The following is a 23,559-nucleotide window of genomic DNA, read 5'->3' as shown; positions in this document are numbered from 1 at the left end:
TGTATAAGGAAGCTGACACTTACTTATAAACTGTGCCTCCATTTCCATGGCCGAGCTGCTCTTGATAGTGGATATCTTGGGCATTTATCTGCAGAGCAACAAACACACACAGGTATACAATAATGGTTCGTCGATGTTATAACATGAGAAGACGTAACAAGATGTGTACTACACAGAGAGGGAGAGTGAGTGAAAGAGCTAGGGGGGGACTACACTGTCACTGGAGGCTATATATGAGACAAGCTTTCAGGTCACTCCAAGTTCAGCAACATAAGGAGAGAAAACAGGGGGACAGAGGGAGGAGAAGAGGAGATCAATACAACATTTGCTGTCCAATTTATAAAAAGGACACCCTGCTTGGGGGAGTGGGGGAGTGAGTGATGGAGAGTTTAATGACAATTTGCTTGCTCATGTCATTCCACTCTACTTTGATAAAAAGTGTCAGAGCCAGGTGATATAATGCAGCTAGAGTTAACATGACTGAGCTGAGCAAAAGTTTCCTCCTCTTGCCCAGTTTGAAATGAACTGGTCAAAATTTTCCTGTAGATCAATGAAATTACTCTAAACAGAGCACTCAAATAATCTTGTAGTTACGATTTAGAGCCCATGCAAATATATCTAAAATAACGGTGGCTACTCAGCATTGAAGAACATAGCATTAGATCTGTAAAATTCTTTAAAGTGGTGGTAGGTAATGTTGTGCCTGAATGATGATAATTTGTGGATAAGTATAAAAATTAAAACTGAGGAAAACATTGTCTCCTTAACTGGACAGTTATTTAAGATTCATTTCATGAATATATTTTCCCAAATAATGATGATGTTTGTCCTGGTCTTGAGTTTTAAAGTGAGAATTTACAATATTTCATAAGTCCTATTGATATAGCAGGAAATTTACATTTGCAAAATGCTAGTGCTCTGAAAATCCCATAATTTATACATACCGAATAGAGAAAAACATTTTAGGAATTAAAACTGTTGTTTATATTTGCATCCAAAATGGCCAGAATTTACAATGTCTAGTGAATATCTCCAATTGATTATTGGCCCAGTCCATACTGCTTTGGAGCGCTTCATTCAACATGTCTGTGGAGCAGACACTAAGGTTGCAGTAGCCCAGCCAATGAACCAGTTTGGGTGGACAGATACCTATTTGTATTGATATGATATTCAATGTGGGGCTGCCACAACTAATTTTGTACGGACAGGAGGCGACAGACATCACAACATAAATGTAAGCATGGAAGCACAGAACACACACGCACATTTCCCTCCCAATTCACCTCAACTAATTTGATAACATGGTTAGAGGAGAGAGGTAAAGAGAATGAAAAGAGATGGATGAAAGGATGGAGGAGAAGGGAGAGAACAGCTCTATTAGTTCACTGTGTTACAGCAGAAACCTGAGAGGTCGCTGGCTTAATTGTCTCCCTGACATACTAGTCACTCTGTGTGTGTGTGTGTGTGTGTGTGTGTGGGGGGGGGTGAAAGAAAGAGAGTGTGTGTGTTTTGATAAAAGAGAGAGAGACATGACTGTAGCAGGCTTGATCCTAGCAACCCACAGAACCCCCATGTACGGCACAGTGAAGAAACAATAACAAGATATACAGTACTCTCTGTATAACATGCCCACGGGTGGCATTAAAAGGAATCAATAGAGGAGCCAACCACCAGTGAGAATGTGCTATGGTGAGTGGAAACTAGGTGTGAGAGCAGGAGCAGTGAGATAGCAATGGTCAAATTCTACTTAAAACCAAAACAAAGGCTCACCTGCCCATTTGTCAAGATCCTCTTCAGCTCAGCAGACGATTTTTTTAAGCTGCAGGAAGGAACACAGCACATTTTCACTGATGTAAGTATCACAGGCATCTTTCAACCAACCAACCAACCAACCAATTAGTTTATACCAGGCAGTGTATCATGCTCCTCATGCCCCAGCAAGCTCACCTGTTGTTGGCCATGGAGTCTGGAACAGCATGAGTGCAGTCATTGGCTGGGTTAGGTCTTGTATTAACCTAAAGGTGTGCAAACACACAATTGTGAAAGGACACACACACAGCTGCAAACCCACACTTAGTGGTCAAGGCCAAAACACAGACAAGCAGACAGACAGACATATGGCCAGACCCCCCTAATCAACAAGAACAAAACAGAGGCTCTCAATTCAGCCGGGAGGTTAATTGGCTTTCATAGAGAGAGAAGGGAGGCAGGCAAAGAAGAAAGAAAGAGGTGTCCACATAGAGGAGGGTAAAGGATGGCAGACAGGATAAGGAAAAAGATAGGAGAGGAGAGGAGAGGAGAGGAGAGGAGAGGAGAGGAGAGCCAAAAACATATTTACATGAAAGTACAGCAATATGTCTTAACATTAGAGGAGACAAAACAAATCAGGGCAAGGGCTGGAGGAAATTCAAGTTAAGACATTAAAAATGTCATGCCTAACTAGGGACATTGTTCCTCACATCTATTCATGTGCATCTATGTTAACTCCAAAGACCTCTGTACTCAACCCAGATATCAAACACACAAGGAGAGACAAGACCCTGTAAAGGCGTTACTAAAAATAACCCATTTAATTGAGGTCAAAAGGCCGGTGTGTTGGGTCTACTAAAGCGCAGGGATTCTCTCTTTAATTAGTGCCCAGGAAGATCTAATTTAAACAGTGCACAAGACTGTCCTTAGCCAATTACTTTTACATTAAAACCGGAGAAAAGGGGGGGAAAGATTACCAAAGGACTTAAGGATTTTGGAAATATCATCTTCTCAAAACAGACCCTTGACCTCAAAAATAAATAAATAAATAAATAAAAAACACTGACACAGTTCATTAGTTGTTACAAAAGCTCCTCAGAGGATACATAAATAAAGCACTTTCAGTATTGGGGCTGGGGTGGGGTGATTTTATTACTGAAATGAAGATGGATATAATATGGATCATCTGGAGAGATGGGGGGGTGTCAAGTCATTTAACCCATGGTAATTAGCAATGAGTTTCAATAGCAACATATGCCAAACATAAAATGGCAAGGTCTGTGGAAGGCCGTTTGTAAATGAGAGAGGGGGGCATGTAATGACAATTTCATGGTTGAACAATGACATCTTCTTACTGCCCGACTTTTGCTCTAACCAAAGCTGATGTTCTTCCTATCATATGGAATGAGAGGATCATAATACTCTGGAGGGGGATGAGGATTTCAGCACAACACCTTGCTCTTAAATGATTATCCCAGCATAAGAAACAGGAACACAGGGAGATAGAGACAGGGAGATATGAGCCCTTCCACAGCCACAGCCAGCCACCGTCATACATAAACATGGACGAGGGGAGCAAGAGAATGAGCAAAAGAAAAGGAGAGCCTTGACTTCAATTGACATTTCAATAAGTGGAACACAGCGTTACCAATCCATTTGCCTCAACTTCCCTCCCTCCCCTTCCCTCGTTCTCTGTGTAAGGCAGCTGAAACAATTATTGAGATGCGTACCTTCAGGCCATGTATGTTCCGGATCCCTGGAGTCTTGCCGGCTGAAACAGTAATTGACTAGATTGTAGAACACATCACTGGACCATTTACAAATGTGCTGAAAAGGAATCGGTTCTTTATAAAGAAAAAAAGATGAAATGAAATGAGGGTTACTCTGAAATTAGTTGTAGACGAGAGTGAGTGAGATATTGGGCTCTTGAGGCAGATGGTGGTGGGCAGGAAGGAAAAACAGAATCACAGTTAGAGAAAAAAGAGAAGGAGATAGAAAGACAGATGGAGGAAAAAGGACAGAGTGAGACAGAGAGAGCGAGCCAGATATAGAGTTTAGGAGGTAGGGACAATAAAATGTTTCATCACTTTGCCCTTGGGGCCTGTTAGTGATTATGACTGGTAAGAAAACTATATGAAGATATAGGATGTATGTATTGAAAAAGCACTCAAAATCAGCTTAGGAAGAAACTACACAATGCCATAGATCTGGGCAAGGCTTATTCTGAACACAAGCTTGCAGTTTCAATGTCCTTGGAGCAAAAGAAATGTAGATTCATAAATGACAGTCAACACAATAACAGAGTGAGCCACTGAATTTTAATGTTGTCCAGAGGCTGCGCTGTTACTTTTAGCCACCAAATGCTCCTATTATCTTATGTTTGAACACAGCACAAGTGATCTAACCAAATTTCAGTATAAAGTGTGAATATTTTTATATATTTAAATTCTGCTTGTGATTAATTATCAACACATTAATTGCAAAGATGTAATGAGCCTTTCAGCATTTCCAAACCATGATAAACTGTAAAATGTCACTCTGTACCTCTTGGAAAAATCTGGAGAGGGTCCGGCAGCAGTCCATTCATGCGTTGTTCATTCATTGTGTTGCAGTACTAAAGGGGGAAAAAAGTCATATAGTATACGGTAAATAGTTGAGAGAAATGGGGTTTAAGTGATTATTACACAAACTGAAACTCTGTTTCATAAATAAAGAATGACCTAAAATCTTAGTGTTAACAGAATAAAAAATAGATTCCACCTTAACAACGTAAAACAAATTAAACAAAGCCATGGTGATTTTGCAATTTGACTGTGCGCTACACTCACACACAAAAATGTTTATTTAAATGACGTCAGAATTAATCCACAGTGTTCCCAAAAATTGTGGGCATGCTGTGCTGAAATCTGCTGCCGATGAGGGCCAATGCCCTGTGGGCTTGTTCTGAAGGAGTGTAGCATTAACCCTTTTCTCCTCCAGGTCAACAGCTCACCAAACACTCATATCCTACAGGACTAACACGTGCACACACACTCTGGAGCCTCTCAGACATTTGCCAAGGCAATGCAATAATTGATGTTTCAGTTAACCAAACCATCTGTTAAACTGTGAGCATGTGTGTGTGTGTGTGTGTGTGTGTATGTGTGTTTTGTTTGTGTCCCCTCCTTTACAAGGCTTCAAGCCGACAAAAATCAACATCAAGACCTTGCCCAAGACACAGTTAGACAATTTATGAGTTGTGGTTCTTAATGTGGTCCACTATTCATTATATTTCATTTACAATCGTGTACGAACTACCAAGTCATCACAGCGTTATGTAAATTTGCTCTCTCATGGTGGGGGAAGGAGTGAGGGAGGACGACGGGACCGGCTTGGATGGGAATGGATCAGAATGGCTCCCCAAGTGGCACAGCTGTTATTAAAAGGCCTATTTATCACTGTCAGATCCCTCCTCGCTCCAAGCCCTCTGCTTTTGCCCTCCAGCATTCTCACTAGGCCACATCTGAACAATGGCCCTGATACCAAAAAACGTGTTGTGTTTGTTGGAGGGGGGATGGGTGTCGAGCTTCATGTACCTTTAATTTTCCGCTCAGATAGCTTATTGATTAAGGCTGCAATTACAACCTAATCTCTAGTAGGTGTGTTATTAAAAGACATTTTCCATTGTTGGCCAATAACTAAACAGTGTCCCATCACAATACCATCGCTCAGCCTTAAGGGACAAGTGGGAAAGCGAGAGTGGAGAGCGGGCCTAATCATTATTAGCAGACTAAGAGGAAATGGGAGAAAGAATGATAGAATTAGAGACACTACCTCCAAAGGGAGCTGAAGGATGAACGGATGAGGTCACAGGTTGTTTTTTTTTAAAGCACCTGACAAAAGCCAGTCTTTAACTTTGAACAGGTGTGTCCGTCTTTCAAGGTGTCGAACAATGATTAGAGATGCCTCGAAGACCAGTGCGTCTCACAGGAGTATGTAGCAATCAATGTTCTCAGTGAGGGGAGATACTTTTCATGATAAATGCCCTCTGCAGACTGATGTTAATTAAGTGCTGATTTTGAGCATTAATTTTTCTCAGCAAAAGGAGCGGGAATTTTTCGCTGGGTAATGTTAAAGCAGTGATCTTGAATAAGAAAAAAAAAACACTGTTTAGTGACAGCATTTTTAAAAGTCTGGTTATAACTAATATTTTAAGTAATTATCACAAACATACAAACACACGCACATACGCTAGAACCATGAGAGACTCTAGTGAATTATCCCACCTTTCACCTAACATGTTGGTTTCCATTTATTCCTATTAATTTCACATAATGGCTGTCTGCTCACCTGGAATGAATAACACAAAGGCAAAAATCCACTGGGGTCTCTACGGAGGCCAAATGGCAAACGCAGCAAACAACCACAACCAGAAAAAAATCCTCTGAATACAAATGCAAATGGCTGCTGGAGTGCATACCCCTTGCATAAAGAAAAAGTACACGGCTGGTGTAAATTATGTTTCAGTGAGCCCGTGCTTTCCAGATGATCAGCAACTTTCTGTACACTTGGCTGTCCCGTGAGAAGTACAAAACTTGGCTTGGCTGAAGTAGGAAAAACATTACGGGGCTCCTGGATTTTTTTGCCAAAGATTAATTGTAGAAATGGCTTTTGAAATCAGTGGACAAAGCAGCGCAGTGTTGTGGATACTAAATATTTGTGCTAGACAGAGTGAGGTCGGGGTCATAAAAGAGTATTTATGATATGTCTTTATTCAGATGGATGTCACATGTTATGACATCTACATCATCCGAATAAAGAATGAGGAAGTGTTGGAACAATAAACTGCCATTATTCATAGACACAAAAGAAAATAATAGTATATTTTTATGGTAGTGTGTTCTCCAAAATAAATGTACATATACAGGCACTGATTAATGGGATAAAATTCACTGATATTTTAATATAAAATGTTTGAAAAAATTAACTGATGTCACATACAGAATTTGGTTGCCAGGGATACTGATGGCTCCAACTATAGCTTGTAGTTGTTAATAGTTGTATTGCAGTTGTTTCTCTGCTATTTAGAAATGCACAGGTATACTGGCGACTACTGCTGATATTTGGTCAATCATGTATCAAACTAATATAAGTATAATAATATCACTTATAAAAGTAGCATGGTCTTTTCTTTTATTATGCTACCTTAAATTATGCATTTCATTTATACACTTCCTCAAAGAATGGAACAAAAGTACTGCACCATCATAATCTACAGTAGTATCAATTTTACTTCCAAATTTGGTAACTAAATTAATATGATGAAATTTTAGCATGCAATAGACAAAATATTGGTGCTAATAGCAAAATACCCAGGATAGTTTATTGTTGGCACAACAACAGTGCTGTGATTTTCTCAAAAACTACACCCATTGAGACACGACACATGGCACAATAAGGCAAAATCGCAACAGATCCTCAAAACATTTCAGCAGGATTTGTGAATAATAAAGCTGGCTGAGGTCAATGATTTTTCCATCCCTGTTTCACAACACTCATTGGCAAAACAGCTGTCTGTTCTTGCTTAATCACCCTGCTACCCTATGCTACTTAATGATTAAAAAGCAACCACAAGTGAATGCATGATAAAAATGGACAAAAAAACAACGAGAGTAAATTGTGCCTATGGCTCTAGCAGCATCATTGTGAGCTGATGGGGGGTAAAAGACATCCACAGATGAAAGTAGATTTTGAACAATTCTGTAGCCCAGGGGGGCTGCTCTTTAATGAGGCAAAACTTTAAGTACTGAATAATAAATAATAAAAATTGACAGTACATTTAGCTTTCAGTGTACCTCGTAGAGAAACCCATTACACGCCATTACTCTTTCTGTCTATGGCATGAACAGTGAGTATGGTGGAATATGAAAATGTACTGCACTAGGTTGGGGAGCTGAATCAGTAGAGGAAGTTTGTGTGTGTTTGTATGTGAGTGTCTGAAAAACTGCCAACAAGCTGTTATTTACCTCAGGTTAAATACCACCAGAGGAGGGCATATAGTTTAAAAATAATTTATAGGTTGCTGAGTTGCAGATAAATACGATGTCAGTGTAGAGGTGGAAGCAAGAAGACAAAATCTGTCAGTCCTAGATAGATGTCAGGCCTAGGTCCCAGACCATTGGTGGCACATTATAGCTGTATAGTGTTTCCTTTTCCTTTGTACCATATGTACAGCGTATAACATTCTATATTCTTAAACCCTTGATCTGGATTGGAAAAGCTGCACAGAAAACCCTTTAACAAAAATATTTGAGAAAACTTAGAATGGATAACAGAAGAAAAATCTTTTTTTTTTTTTATAGATGTTCAGACATGCAATAAATGCTAGATATACACTGTAGACAGATATGGCAACGGTGAGGTATGACCTTATTGTGAAAAGTTTTCATCAGAACTACTTTCTAATGAAGAAAAAGGCCCTGTGAAAACTGCTATAACATAAAAAATACAACCAAAAAATACAATGTTGTTATGCAATTTGTTGGATGGTTGTGACATGATGAAAAAAAAAGTCGATTCATTTATATACTCACATATGACAACATAGCCTTGAGTTCTTCATCACTTCTTACAGTGATTCTGTCTCCCACTTCATCTTCATCTAAAAAAACAAAAGCATTTTAAAATTTGGTTTGTAAAATTTTTTAACAAACTAATAAAACAAACAGCTATCAACACCATAGGCAACACTCAAAGCAGAATATGTTTCTCTTATAAAACTGGGTTGATTTAGGGGTAAGAGATAAGATTAGCCTACAGTACCGGAAGAATAGCAAATGTACACAGTTACCACAAACTGTAAAACAAAATTACATAATTAGGTATCATACTTCACACTTAATGCTTACTTAATAAAAGTGAGCTGTTAACAAAACGTTTGATGCAACTCACTGCATATTATGAGAACCTTCAAAACAAAGTCACAAGGACCAAAATGAGAGAAAAGCAGCAATACAACTGAATAGGAATCGGCATTCATTTGCCAATAACTGTGAGGACAAGCAATGTGTATAACATTTCATGCTATATAACACATTTTACAAAGAAAGGCACTAAAATTCTGCCACTAATAAGCAATGTTTTAATGTTTTTATTTCTTCCTTGAAATGATCAAAAAAAATTAAGTTACCTTCATTAGTATTTCATTAATTATCCAAAACTACTTACAAACTATTGTATACTCGTTTGTTTTATCCACCAACTTGTTAACGTAACAATTACTAAGACTGACCATAAGCATCACTACAAGCTTTTTAGCATTAATGCTCCTTAAAATCTATTTTATCCTTCAAAATTGCACAGAAAATATAGTTGTACATTTTCACCAGAAAAAAGAGCAAGAGAACAAAATAAATAGTTTCATCTTCTGTATTAGGATATACCAAAATAAAAAAAAATATTATCATTCATATTACTTTGATACGCATGAGCAAGACGCAATTGATTTCTGCTTATTCCCTCCCTCTCCACATACAGTAGCCATATACAGTACTGTGCAAAAGTTTTAAACAATTTAGATGTTTAGATTCTTATTTATCCAGGCAGTACCATCGGGGAGGGGTCTGATCATTCCTAAATTCATTCTGCAGCATGACAACGACCCCAACAATACAGTCATAAAGAGCTATCTTAAATGACAAGAAGAACAAGGAGTCCTGCAACAGATTGTCTGGCCCCCACAGAGCCCTGATCTCAACATCATGGAGTCAGTCTGGGATGTAGAAATCGAAGACACTGAGACAGCCTAAATCCACAGAACAACTGTGGCAACTTCTCCACGATGCTTTTAGCAACCTACTTGCCAAATACCCCGAGAAACTTCGCGAAAGTGTACCTTGGAGAACTTATGCTGTTTTGAAGGTGCTATATGTAAGTTTTCTCTGCCGCAGAACGTCTCTTGCTGGGAGCAGGTGGTGGTGGCGGTGGTGATGGCGATGGTCGCATGCCAAGAGCTTCAGCCATCATTGCGTTTACAAGACAAGAGGTTTTAATATGCCCTCTGAGTAGCACTACTTCTTCATCCTCTCATGCTGAACTGAAGGCAAACTGGACTCTACAGTGACTCACTATACCAAAGTAGCAATACGAGACGGGAGGGGTTGGGGCTAGCTGGTTAGCATTCTAACTTAAGGAGAAGAAAAGAAGTGATAGAAATAGAAGCAAAACAAGAGTTAACACTGGCGTTCCTTTCGGCCATTGGAGGCAGCTCTTAGCGAGTAAAGGAATGAAGTCTGATGCTGAACTTGCAGTGTTTCTTCTAGACTGGTAAGTAAACAGCTCTTAATGCTAACGTTGGCTATGTAGCGAAAGCAAAAACTTACACATAGCACCTTCAAAAGGCAAATGGTGGTCACAGGAAATACCAATTTTATTCAGGTTTTTTTTTCTTTTTACTGCACTTGGATGTTAACTGGTAACAAATTAAGCTAACTGATAAATAAAAACTATTCATGGCAAAAGCAGAAAATCCTCACATTTGAGAGGCATACACCAGATTATTTGACATTATTTGAATATTTTTGCTTGAAAAATGACAATTGAGAACGAGACGATTAATTGATTATAAAAATAATTGATTATTTTTCTGTCGATTGACTAATTGATTCATGGACTACTAATGCAAACTCTAGTCAGGTGTTGAAAAAGTGCTCTGATGTATGACAGGCCTTGTCAGTCTCCAAGTTGACTCCTGTGTTTGTATAGCCCGTTTCAGCAGTAAAGTAGTACAAGAGTTAAACAGACACTTACATTCAAAGGCTGTGACGGTGGCTTCAGGCATGACATCTCTGATGGCGACCTGAAATGTTTGGCAGTGACTTATAATAGGGACAATAACATAACAAGTACAGAGTTTTAAACTGTAGACCGATGCACCGAGCTTGTTACGATGAAGGAAGAGACACAAGCCTAATCATATTCACAAATATTAATATTCAAGGTGGGTCACAGTGTTGTAAAACTAACTTAAGTGCTACAGTGTACCTGAGTTGGGCTCAGACACGTTCAGTCAGAAACCGAAAATGTCGAATTCAAACTGCATGTAAGTCATTATACTGTACAGCTGTTTTAAAGTGAAAACTTCCAACATGAAGTGGAATAAAGAGGGACAGCTAGCTGGCCCTGTGGAATTTTGAAGACTCACCAGCAAGTCATTGAAGTTCAGAAGAGATGGACAGTCGACGGATGAGTCCATGTCCCCCGACGGCGTTTTTATACGGATCACTATTGCCTCTGTGTCCATTGCGAAGAGGTTATTTAAATCGAGTATGAGCATAAAGAGGCAAAAGTAAGCCTCATAATAACACTTGGCTGGCTGGCTGTCTAAGCTAGCTAAACGAGCTAATTTCCTGAGGTGGTTTGCTAACGACACATGCTAGCATCCTGCTCAGTCCATACACTTGTGTGAAGTGATGCAGAGATTTAAAAAAGGTCAGCCGCTGCGCTCAGTCTCTGCCGACACCGGAGTCACGACATAACCTCACGTAAGGTTTAGCTTTAACTGTAAATTTGTGTTCCTCCGCTTCTCTGAGGCAAACTCTTGACACTATGTTATCTGAGACATTTAGCCATGCAGCTAGTTTCGAGGAAACCACAACTGCAGCGTTTCCGAATCAACATCCGCTCGGGACATTTCAAAATAAAAGACCTCCGTCACCGTGCCAACTCAAAACATTGATCCTCTCAAACAGTAGGTAGTAAAAAAAAATGTTGTATTAGTAACTATTCCGCAAACCCTATGACATGCATGCAGTAAATGTAGGCTGATATGCCACTCTACCAGCAGAACTGGCCTGCATTCAAATCTACTCTTAAAAGAGCTTATTGTCACATGTTTGTATACGTTTCAACACATTTTTATTATTTTTATGTAAAATGACAGTCTTCTGCTTTCCTATCAAAAGGAAAAATTACCCAGGTTTCCAATCACGCCAGTAAGATATGAAAACGTTTTTTTTTTGTTATATATGGCTTTTGTTTGACCAACTACAAATATGCTGTAAAATTAAATAACCCATTTGATTGACAGTTTTGAATGTTTTGTTCAATTTATTGACGTGAATATATTGTGAATATTGGACTGTGAATAAAGTGATTTAAAATGTTTAAAATAAAATTATTTCTGTCATTGTTGTCATTATTCACTCCTGACAAAAGCAAGATGTCATCCTCGTCACGAATGTGCTTTGGACTAAAAGTGTAAGGATGAAAAGCTGTAAAGTGCATGAAGGCAACACTGGCCGATACGCTACGTGTGTGTACAACACGACTTTTTATCCTACAGTGGAATTATTAACGCTCCATCAAAAGAGATTGTTGCCACCTTGGACTGTTTTTGCTGTACATGACATTGATGTGAGATCAAATTTGATTAGAGAGTGCAATATTGATCATACAATAGCTTTCTGGGAATATAATTGGTAAATTTTTATTTCCACCTAGGCAAAACCCTTTTAAAAGACGGAGGCGTACAGAGGAGTGCATGCACGCATGAACGTGGCTTTTCAAGTATTCAAAGAGGTTTTCTTCTTTCCCTCCACATTAACACAGCATTTGTATTTAAAGGGTAGCACTCGGCATGACTTGCCTGTGTATAATTGAATGTAAAACAAAGGGGGACTTAAAACCGTTGTTGATAACAGCCTTATGATTGAGGAGCTGCATCAGTCTCTCTGCCTGCCCACCAAAGAGCTATGATTGCAGTTCCAAGAGCAAGACATTGATCCCTGGGCAAAGTGAAGTCTCTTCTTCTGTTAATTTACAACGCTCTGCATGCAGAGCTGATACCTAAGACTGGTGACCAGGGTTCTGTGTAATGTTAAGAACTTTTAAAAGCTTGTTTTGTCACCCCATGGCTCAAATCTATCTATCTATCTGTCTATCTGCTTGTCTGTCTATTGACAGTTGTCTCAAACACGCATGCACACACACAGAGGTTACAAGTTCATTGCATCGACCTGCTCTGAACTGATCTCATCATTTACACCTGTACCAACAGCTGGGTTAAAGACCCATTGATTTCCATGTTATGCCTGAAATTATTACTTTGCCTAATTGTTACAGGAGAGTAAAGGGGAAAACAAAGCCAGGCTATCAAGCGTCCTGATTAATGCTTCCACCAGCACTGGCCTCTGATGAAACACAGAGGATCTATATGGCACTTTGTCAAACACACTCTCCCAGGACTTGACGTTAGGTCCTTCTGCTTTAGGGGCAACAAGGATGAAGCCCACTCAGCAATCCATATTATCAGAAATCAAACTCCTGACTTAGCTGGGAGGAGAAAATGGAAAAGGAAAGGCAGCATTCACTGTCTGGTAATTAAAAACCCTTTTATCAGACCTCCTCTCTTGTCCTGTACCCCTTCTCTAGCTATTGACAAGCTGCTTAGCACAAAGTGAGCTCAGTTTGACTCTAAATATATGAGGCACACTTATTTAACTTTCTAAGCAAAGAGGGAAAAGCGAGTAAAGAAGACAGCAACAAAATTGCCCAATACTTAGTTACTATGGTTTTATTTTCATTTATGGCTGTTTTTTATGTGTAACTAATTGTCCGAATGCAGCCCATGATTTGTCTTGTCTCCCTCTGATAGTAATTATTATTTCATTAGTCTTTGTTAAATGTATTGGTTGGCTTGTGCTTATTGATTAATGAGCCAAAGTCAGTACTGTCTTCTGTCACTGCAATGCTGATAGAAGATCTTGAAATAATATGTCTGCTGGTTAAGCATTGATTGCTTTTGCGGATATTGACTGCTACTTGGTAGCTTTCTAGTTACTATGTTCCTTAACATTAATGAAATTATTTAAAGTAAGAATGTGTGCGCTTGTGGTTTAAGGCCTTATTTACCTTGATAGAACCAACAGTAGGGAAGATATCACAGGCTTTGGCTTTATAGAGGAGCTTGACCTGCTGTGAGTTCAGCAGAAAGAAAAAAAAAAATCAGCAAAAAAAGCATCTGTCCCAGGCCACATCCCAACTCAGGTATCCAGATGTGAAACCACCAGCTGAAATAGAGATGTGTCTCCTCAGCCTTGAAGCCTGAAGCCTGTTGTTTATTGATGCTGCCAGAGTACCTGCTCAGATCGATACCATCTCCCTCAGATGGGCCTTCAACATGCAGACTCCAGATTGAGGTCAGGATATTTAGAGGGTTATGGCACTACAGCAGATATGAATTGGCGGAGAGGCTGCGATCATTTGTTACATCTTCTTTTAAAGTTCATCTCCAAGTTGACCTGTGATGAAGCATGGGGAGTTTGTGAGTCACTGGTGTGATAGTTATGAGGAAATGCACCGATATATGGACAAGCCGGTGGGAAGAAATGGATTGCGTGACTACCTCTCAGCTCTCGGAGAAATATGCTTTCCCTGCCATTCCCGCTGCTTCAGATTCACCTCTGAGGTCGCCTTTATGGCTGCATGTTGTTTCTGTTGTTTCTAATAAAGAGGAAATATTGGTGCCTTCCTGACCTGCTCATAGGGGCCTTAGAAAAATTTATGGGGTGTCTCTCCTCCATAGAGGCTGATTTTGAACTGAGCCTGACATAAATAACCAATCACCCAGTTCACTACAGCTGTATTGGCTCTTCTTTGATGCTGTAGTCAAGTGACTTTATTGAATACAACATTATACTACATGGTGTTGTTTTTCACATGATACAGTGGAAACAAAAATGCCATAAAATATTTCATTTTGCTTGAAATATTTCACATTTGTGTAGCATTTTTTGACATGAGGATGCGTTACACAATTTGTAGTTTCAGCCCGGGGACACGATTGTTAAAAATGTATCAATTGTAGGTTTCAACTGATGATTCCCATGAAGCTTAATTTTATTCCATGCCAACTCACGTGGAAACCTACCCCCATTTGTGACTCCTTATGTTACTCTGTGATTCGGTCACATTGTGTTCTTTATGCAGATCGGGAAAAAACAGATCAGATCAGCCAATGGTCAACATTTAAATCTTATATTTCCAAAGGCTGCTCTGTTCCACTTTGCTCTTCTTCTTTGCTGAAACGTATATTAGATCCACTGTGCAGGCCAGGGTGGTGGCTGGTGAAGCCTGTGGAAATACTGAATTTAAAAATTGGTTTTGAATCGGGCAGACATTTTATCTTTTTGAAAAGACGGACCCATTGCTGGATAAAAATTTTTTTTAAAACTAACCTTTAGACTTTTCACCTACAGTTAGCGTCAGGAGCACTGAGACCGAATCATAGAATGACACATAGGTCACAAATGGGGCTAGTGGAGACCAAGGAGATGGTTAATGAACCTTCTTGCTTTCTCCTTTTTTACATTCTAATGTACATCAGTGAGATCCTAAATAAGTTTTGGCATATTAGACGTTTAAACGCCTTCAACAGCTACTTCCCCCACGATGATAGTGAAGAATAGTATGTAAATGTATAGTATGTAAGTGTAAATACCACAGTGTAAAAGTACCCAGGTCCAAGTAAAACTCCAGTGTTCAAAGTCATATTTGAGTGCAAATTTATTAGAATAAGAAGTAAAAGTACTTCTTTTTCAGCAAAATGGCCCCTGTCACTTTGACATTGCATAATTCTGAATTATTCTTTTGATTAATACTGTTGAGTAGTTTTATCTACAATAGTGATTTGTTTTTTATATGATCCTCACTGGTTTTGTATTTATGATCTTAATGTCCAAAGTGACTGGTACCTATAGCTGCCAGATAAATATAGTGCTGTCGTAAGTACAATATTTCCCTCTAAAACATAGTGGAGTAATATAAGGTATAAAGTAGCATAAAATACTTTTTTTGTTTGTTTTTTGCATTTGAGACTCCAAGTTATTTTACCTGCATTAAATTATGTATTATTATAGGTTAATTGAAGTCAAACTGGCAAAACGAAAGGTGACAAACACACAGTCCAGGGGCAATTTATGTAAATAAACAGTAACTAAAACATTTAGAGCAGAATAGTAATGACGACAACACTGTAACTGTATATACATGTGCATGTATATGTGCAAGACTGTGGCCGAGATGAGAGACCTCTCTCTAACCACACATTGCTTTGGTGCCGAGTGTCAGGTGGCCTGTTAGTCATCTGAAATATTCATCAACAGATCAGCGGAAAGTCTGGCTGGCTTTTCAACGGACAACTGCATGTCAATAATTGATAGGGAAAGAGGTAAATTGGTGAGTGAGTGTTTGGGGGGTCCTTCTCTTTCTGTAAGTGATGCCTCTGACCTTTGGTGTGTGAAAGAACTCATCATGGTCACTGCTCATATGTCACATAAAGCCCAACACAGTGAACTGAACAGTGAAAGTACTAAAGAAAAGAAATATGATGAAAGAAAGAAATGACTTAATGGTTTGGTACTTACATTAAATACCTTCTTTTTTGTGCCCGTATTTTCTGTGAGTTAGTGTTTTAAATTATGCTTTTCAGAATTTTTTTTTACTCTGCAATGGCGTATTAACTTATTACTAAAATTGCAACAACAGGACGTGTTCGTGATGATGCTGAATTACTAAATGGCTGGATTTTATGTGGAGACATTAGACACTACGCCCACAAAAGCACAGTGGATTTATTTATTAGCTTCTAAATTCAGTTAGAGTATGGAAGACACTGCATATTATTGAAGCGTAATACGTGACTGAGTGCCTGTTCTAAACAATCGTACAAGTTTAAAATGAGAAGTTTTTAGAATATAAATGTGCTATATAAGTCGTGCAAGCTCAGTATTTTTAATTAAATTTTAACAATAAACTATTACCAAGATATTTTTTAATGATGTGATAATTTTTGCTAAGATGATGACACCATAAAATGTTAACATCAGCACATTCCTTAAAAGCTGAAAATATATTTAAGACTAAGTGCATTCAAAGTAATCCATTTTGATTAATTTCATTAATTAAATTAAATGAATTAAACCCATATTATCTGCACATCCTTCTATGTCCGCTTAATTTCCAGTTAAAAAGCGTCTTTCATTCCACAGTGTCCTACAAATAGACACAGCTACACTAGCAGCTACAAGGAAACTGTGCTATCACTAACCTGCTCTCTGAGCTCCCTGTAGGGAAAAACACTTATCAGAATCAATAACATTTCAGAATATCACGTCACTGTGATCAGTACGTGGCGTGGTTAACAAATTATCTACAGGTTGTGGATTTAAAAAATAGGCCATTAGCACCCGTATGTCGATTTGGTCTAATTTATGGCAGATGACATACCTGATACTATGATGAGTAGGTGGAAAGTTGTGGCGGGGTTGGTGCGTGTTGTTCCTTCCTGTCAGATGACAGTCTCCTGGCTGCCAACACGCCCAAATCTTTATCCCCCCTGTCTGTTGCCTGACCTTCTGCTCACAGCAACCAATAGTTCCTGAAAAGTGTTTTTATGGTTCCAATTCGCTCTGCAGAACAGAGTGTATTTAAGCTTTACCGTCAGCACGGAGTGATGCAGTCGTCCGAGCAGACTTCAAAAAACAGGTTTCTGATGCAATATTCGGAAGTTATCGAAAGCGCTCACGTGCATAAACAGTACATTACCCCCCCCCTCATATTATAGGTCAGAAGCAGCACGAGTTGCTTTATGTTTGACATTGTCTGATAGGGAGAGACTGAGTATATTGTTTGAAGTGTTATCAGCAAATATTTGTTTGGCAGACTGGAATAGTACAAGCCAATGAAATAAAATCACAAGTAATATAACAATGCAACGCAAAATATTATATAAAAACTGTCTGCTCAGCACTAAGTAGTGTTCACCTTTATACCTTTACACTATAGCTGAAATTGCTGTTTGGTTAAATCATACTAATGATAATATTTGACCTAACAAAAGAAAATAAATAATAATAAATATTGCAAATAAATAAAAAATAGTTTAAAATGCCACACTAGGCCATTTTATTGTTTTTAATCCCAAATTGGAAAAGCCAACAACATTTTGTCTCTGAAATTATGCACTTGCCATTAACACTGTTAATGGAGGTTGATCTATAACGGGTGAACTATTCATATTAAAAAGTTCACCCGATTATTATTATTATTATTATTGTTGTTGTTATTATTATTATGATGATGTAGCTTCATGCCATAAAACTGGGTGTGGGAGGCATACAATGTCTGTGCTGTGATGAGATACGGGGTTGTGCGTCCAACAGGGTAAACAGCTGGTTGGAGCAAAGAGTACAGATTAAATGCAGGAGAAAGTACACAACTGCCACACTTAGCAATTATTTGTGGTTTTGGAATTTCTGAGCCGTTCATTTCAAGCTGCCAGGCTCAGCTATGGGTGGCGCAGTAAAGTTTCTTAAAAGCTGCTGAGCAAACAATGTCGACCCGGGACGGTCAGCGGCCCTATTTTGAGATTGGCGGTGTAATTGGAAATTACTGGGTGACATGTTACTGGCTAACAATAAGCCATAGTGTCTGTGAAGAGTAAGGTGTGCAGGGCAGTGTAGGAGAGTGTAACACTGTCACACTGTGTTACTCAGTGTTTCTGAAACGCCACAGCCGATTGGAAAAATTCAAAAGTGCCCACTGGATACCTCTAAAGATATACTGTATATATAAAGTAAAAGCCTATTGCTATTTATTATTTTGGTTGTGTTCGACTCTTTCTTTCCTTTCCCTTTTTTTTTTGGGGGGGGGCGCATTTCCTCATTCATCTGGATGATATAATGTTCAGAGGCACTGATGCAGCAGACCCAGGAATGGGGTTGCCTAAAGCCGTGATCTCTGCTGGCCAAGTAAAGTTAATCATTATTTTATTTGTGTGTTTATTTTCCTATCTCCTGGGCCTGTACTCTTATTGTATGCCACTGGCGACTCCTGGGTTGCCTTTTTTTTCTCCTTTTTCTAAACCTTGATGGCTAAATGCCTCATGTGCTGCTTCAAATCTAATAAAAAAAAAAAACTGGTCACAAAAAATGTATAGAGATAAAAAGCCTCAGCCTGTGCACGGTTAAATTGCAGTAAATTACTGAGACGAATGTGTCATGTTGAATATGAAGTAACTGAGATGCCGACAAAAAAAAAAAAAGGTTACACCAAAAAAGGCAAGTTGATTTAAACAAGAATGAAGAAAAAGACTATGGACAGTTTTAAGTGACAATTTCTTGGCGGCATATTTTAGGCCTTTCTGTTAAACCTCCTTGCAAATCTTACGCTTAAACAAATCTCAATAAAATTTCAGAAATGTGCGTTTGTTTTGGGGGTGTTTTTGAAAAGCTCTACAACATAAATGCATTGTGTTGTACACATGTACTAATAAAATCCAAAAATCAGTCATACAATCTGGCAGGATGAGGGTGAGGGTAATCTGTTAATCAACACTTCTCTCTTTTAAAGGCCGACATTTGCTTCTGATAAAAAACCAGATACAAATGAGGAGAAAAAAAAAAAAAGACTAGCATTATTCAGTAAAGAATATTATAAATTTTGATGCATGTCAACTAATAGCAGTCAGACTGAACAAGTCTGGCCTTGAACACCACAATAGGCCGACAATTAACTCTAAATGTCTGGCTGCCTATTTTATTATATTACCAAAAATACTAAGATTTCCATCTACTTCCAAAGTGGCATTAGGTGGGGATTTAATAACCTCAGATGTTCCTTTACATTCTTGATGGGAGTTTTGAGACATTTGATGTATAATGCCTGTTAGCGATTCTTTAAGATTATCAAGGATACGTCCAATTTTTGCTTTGTACTGTGAAATGTATGTGTATTATCAGCCACTACTGTAGCTATCATTGTCGGGTTAAATCTGTGTGTGTGTGTGTGTGTGTGTGTGTGTGTGTGTGTGTGTCCACACTGCCTCATTGTGGGATATAACAAAGCCCTGGAAATACGACCTCCAGGGGTCTTACCTGGATATGGCGGCCCCCACTTTTTCATTAAAAACTGCAATCCTGCAGCTGAGGCTCTGTTACACCACAATGTGATAGAACTATACAAGGGCAAACATATGCGACCTGGGCCCATCCTTAAAATACGCCCCAATAAGATAGATCTTTTGCTCCTCTCTATTTTACAACAAGTTTGAATGCAAATTGATGCAGACCATTTACAAAGAATATCTGTTGGGCATCGTCGCTGCCTCTGCTGCGTCCGTTTTCTCAAGCTTTCCTTGTTTAAGTATTGGAATGTCTGCATGTTGAAATGCGCATATGAATTTTGGGTGTGTTTGAGGGTTCGGGTTTTTATTTCCCCTCTGAAAAATCACGCCTATCACTAAAGCGTGCAGAGAGCATAATAACTTTCCAGAAAAAAAAATATTCAGTTTCATCTATTTCGTTGTTTTTTTCCCTGCCACTTTTCTTTGTAATGGCTTTTCCGATTTGCTGTGGCACATGTGGGCAACGTTTGAGCCGCTCCAGTCCCTCGACTACCACTAAGGCTTTGCTGGGGAGAGGGTGAGAGCAGCGGAAGGCACCGAGCTGAGGTAACTGAAGCCTCCACGACCAACCTGCTCCGGTGAGATGTGGGAGCAAAGTAGCAAAGTAATTACAGGTCATAAGTTGAGCACCTCAGGACCACGGAAGGCGCAGGGAGAGCTGAGCCTGTCAAGCACCCTGACAAACACACACACACACACACACACACACACACATTGCCATAATTCTTGCCTCAAACCCTCAATCCGGAACCCAGAATCAAGTGCTATTTCGCCGTCTTCAAGCTTTACATTGTAGGAGCTAATCAAGTCCGTCCATGTAATACCACCCCCTGGTGGTCACATAGGGGACTACTAGGGCAGGGAGTTTGATGCAGGTGAACTGAAAGGGAAATGACGGTCAGCAGGATCTTCACTTTAGAGAATTAAAAAATAGCATTTCTAGAAAGTGCTTTAATTTTCAGATAAATTGAATTTGCATTTAATAATCTGTAGCCTTATCAAAATGAGAATAAAACTGAAATGCTGGTCCTAAGATGAACAATTGATTCCTAAAGTGTGAGCTGTTTGTTATTGATTTGGAAACATCCTTTTGCCTGGTGAAGTGGTGGAGCTGGTCCGGCCTGAGTCCGGCGTAGCACCCGGCCCCCTCAGCTGAGTCATTTGTTGTCGCCTCATGGCTTCTCCATTGCACTGTGCAATTGGCCGAGCTCCTCCGGGGTGAGGGGTCAAGCCTTTAAAAGGGAATTACTTCATTGACACAAGAAGAGATGGCAGTTTATTTGACGTCTTACCACCACTTCACCCCCCCTCCTAAATCCAGCCCTGCCCTGTGCCCTAACTGCTCCCCACGGTGCACTAGATCTCTCTCTCTATATATACATATATATGTGTGTGTGTGTGTGTGTGTGTGTGTGTGTGTGTGTGTGTGTGTGTGTGTGTCTGTGTGTGTTAGCTAGTGGCTGCATCCATGTGCTTTCCTGTGTGTGTATATATGTGTAATTTTACCTGTCTTCACGTGTTTATCCGTGTCCGGTGTCCCTTTTTTCCTAGAAAAGCTTCTGTGCCTGAAGAAACTGTGACTTAATTGTGATGATTTACTCATTTAATCTGACCAGCAGAAAAATCAAAACACCACAGTAGAAATTATAGTCGTTGTAAAAAGATGCATTGTTAAAGTGTCAGTTAGTACCAGTGTATCCAGCGCTCGCAACGTATTCTGTGGTGTGCGTGTTTGTATTTATTACTGCATCCCTGTCAGGTGTATTTAGAATGAATAGAACACAGATGTTGCTTAGGATTCAAGCACAGTCCTGGGGCTCCTGTTTATTTGTGTGTGTGTGTGTGTGTGTGTGTGTGTGTGTGTGTGTGTGTGTGTGTGTGTGTGTGTGTGTGTGTGTGTGTGTGTGTGTGTGTGTGTGTGTGTGTGCGAAAGAGAGAGACAGAGAGTGAGTGATTGACACCAGACATGTGTGTCACGCCCAGGGGGACTGGGAGAGGCCATGCAGCTAGTCTGGCAGGTCATTATCAGCGTGTCACATGGCGGCATGACGGCTACTTCCTCTGAGACAAAACACACCACACACACACACATACACACACACACACACACACACACACACACACACACACACACACACACACACACACACACACACACACACACAACACACAACAACTCCTTCCCTGAGTCATTGAGGAATGCCTATCCAAGCCAATCAATTGGGCGATCAATTGGGGACCAACCGGCAATCCCCTGCAATCAATTGGCCCCTTGTTGCATGGCTCCAGAAGTGCCACAATGGCTGTGGCACTTAATTAAGTTGTTAATTGCTGTGTTAAGCTTTCTCAGGTACCCTCCCTAGACAGTAATTGAGAGTGGCTGGACAATTCAGCTATTGGCAGCACTTTGCTAAATTTAATCACAAATCCAAGTAATGGCAAAGGCTGTAGTACAACGAGCCAAACAGCAGTGACAGCGTTAGTTTACATGGAGGGCAGACAGTCCAGGCAGTTGCAGCCTGACTTCTGGAAAGCAGACGTAACGCACAATTCTGTTTCTGTTGAGCACCCAATTTATTGCACCATCTACACATCTGGATGACATCATGCAGCTGTGCCAGCCAGTCACAGAGTGCATTGCACACTATTGAGTATTTTTAGGGATAATGAGGTTTGCCTTGGGCAAAAAGGTACAGTAGACACTCTCCGCAGGATGCTAACAAAACCTAACTTTTTTTTAATCTAAGATGTTATTAAGCTTCAAAACAGCAGCAATGAGTACTGAAGGTTTTTTGGTACTGGGGGGCACATGAAGCAATGATGCCATGGCAAAATAGGGGTGAGCATCTCTAAGTTACCCACAGTTAAAATGGTCATTATTTAACCAATGGCAGTTTTTCAACAGTTCTTAATGGCTTGCAAAGTTTACATGATCTGCTTATAGTAAGACGGACGTTTTAATCACTAGGTAATCACTTTTATGTCTACTTGCATCTGAAAGCTACTTAGTAACAGCATCAAAAATAGTTATTACTAAATTGCCAGTCCATAGTAATAGAATAAATATTTTGTGATGAAATGAGTTTTAAGCATATTCAGTCTCCCTAATCGTCTCTCAGTGGACAAACTTTCCACATTTCCAAAATCCCGCTACAGTCGAACTGTCTTGATGCATTGTCACATTTTGTGTACTCAGTTATCCAAAGGAATAATAATTTTTAAAAAAATAAAATTAAAAGTAGAAATGCACTGGACATTGCCAACAGTTTGGTAGTTGGCAGTTTGGTAGCCTCATGCCCCATTTGGAGAAAACTGGTTAATGTCTGAAAAATATAACATTAGCATTAAGGACATGTCACTAGATAAAATCACTAATCAATTTTCTGGATTCTAGTGTGGTGTGATCTAATATATGCTCACGTATGGAGTTGCCCAAGATCATGGCAAACAACATGAATTGGCATTCGAACGGACTTGTCCTTTAACAGTCATTATGTACCATCAGATGCAAGACATATGGTATAGCACTCCACTGTCTGATTGCTGTTCTGTTAATACTTATCTAGTTTGAAATGAAAACAGCAGGTGCTTCATTTCAGGTAGATTTTCCTGTTTTCTGTGTTCATTACAAAATGGGTCTAATTTAACTAAATATTCATGTTCTCCCAAGAGTTCTGTGATAAAATCAAACACTCAGCCTCCCATATAGCCATGGCCTTATTCCCCACTCCTCAACATGGTGCTTAGTCTGAGGGGGGTGATTACCAGAACTGCCTCTACTCAGAGTGGGGTTACAAGGGAGTCAGACCACTGCTGGCTGGTACTTTTATGGTGTTATTAGCACACTTCCCAGCGTCTCGGTGTTAACA

General features: G+C 39.5%; 1 protein-coding gene across 1 annotated transcript in view; it reads right to left on the bottom strand.

Annotated features, from left to right (window-relative positions):
- The window catches only part of map2k5 (mitogen-activated protein kinase kinase 5), a 63,473-nt gene extending 52,097 nt beyond the window's left edge, over nucleotides 1–11,376 (bottom strand). Inside the window, exons 1-8 of the mRNA XM_040135730.1 lie at nucleotides 10,931–11,376; nucleotides 10,537–10,585; nucleotides 8,322–8,389; nucleotides 4,294–4,363; nucleotides 3,480–3,520; nucleotides 1,948–2,015; nucleotides 1,771–1,819; nucleotides 24–88 (exon numbers count right to left, since the gene is read on the bottom strand). Of these exons, the coding sequence (XP_039991664.1) occupies nucleotides 24–88; nucleotides 1,771–1,819; nucleotides 1,948–2,015; nucleotides 3,480–3,520; nucleotides 4,294–4,363; nucleotides 8,322–8,389; nucleotides 10,537–10,585; nucleotides 10,931–11,062 (542 nt within the window). The 5' untranslated portion in view covers nucleotides 11,063–11,376. The remainder of the gene's footprint in view (nucleotides 1–23; nucleotides 89–1,770; nucleotides 1,820–1,947; nucleotides 2,016–3,479; nucleotides 3,521–4,293; nucleotides 4,364–8,321; nucleotides 8,390–10,536; nucleotides 10,586–10,930) is intronic.
- Between the last annotated feature and the right edge of the window lie 12,183 nt (nucleotides 11,377–23,559).

The sequence above is a fragment of the Xiphias gladius genome, chromosome 1 (assembly GCF_016859285.1).
Source record: "Xiphias gladius isolate SHS-SW01 ecotype Sanya breed wild chromosome 1, ASM1685928v1, whole genome shotgun sequence".
NCBI classification, from domain to species: domain Eukaryota; kingdom Metazoa; phylum Chordata; class Actinopteri; order Istiophoriformes; family Xiphiidae; genus Xiphias; species Xiphias gladius.
Note: the sequence above shows the minus strand (reverse complement) of the source record. Positions and strands in the feature narration are given on the sequence as shown.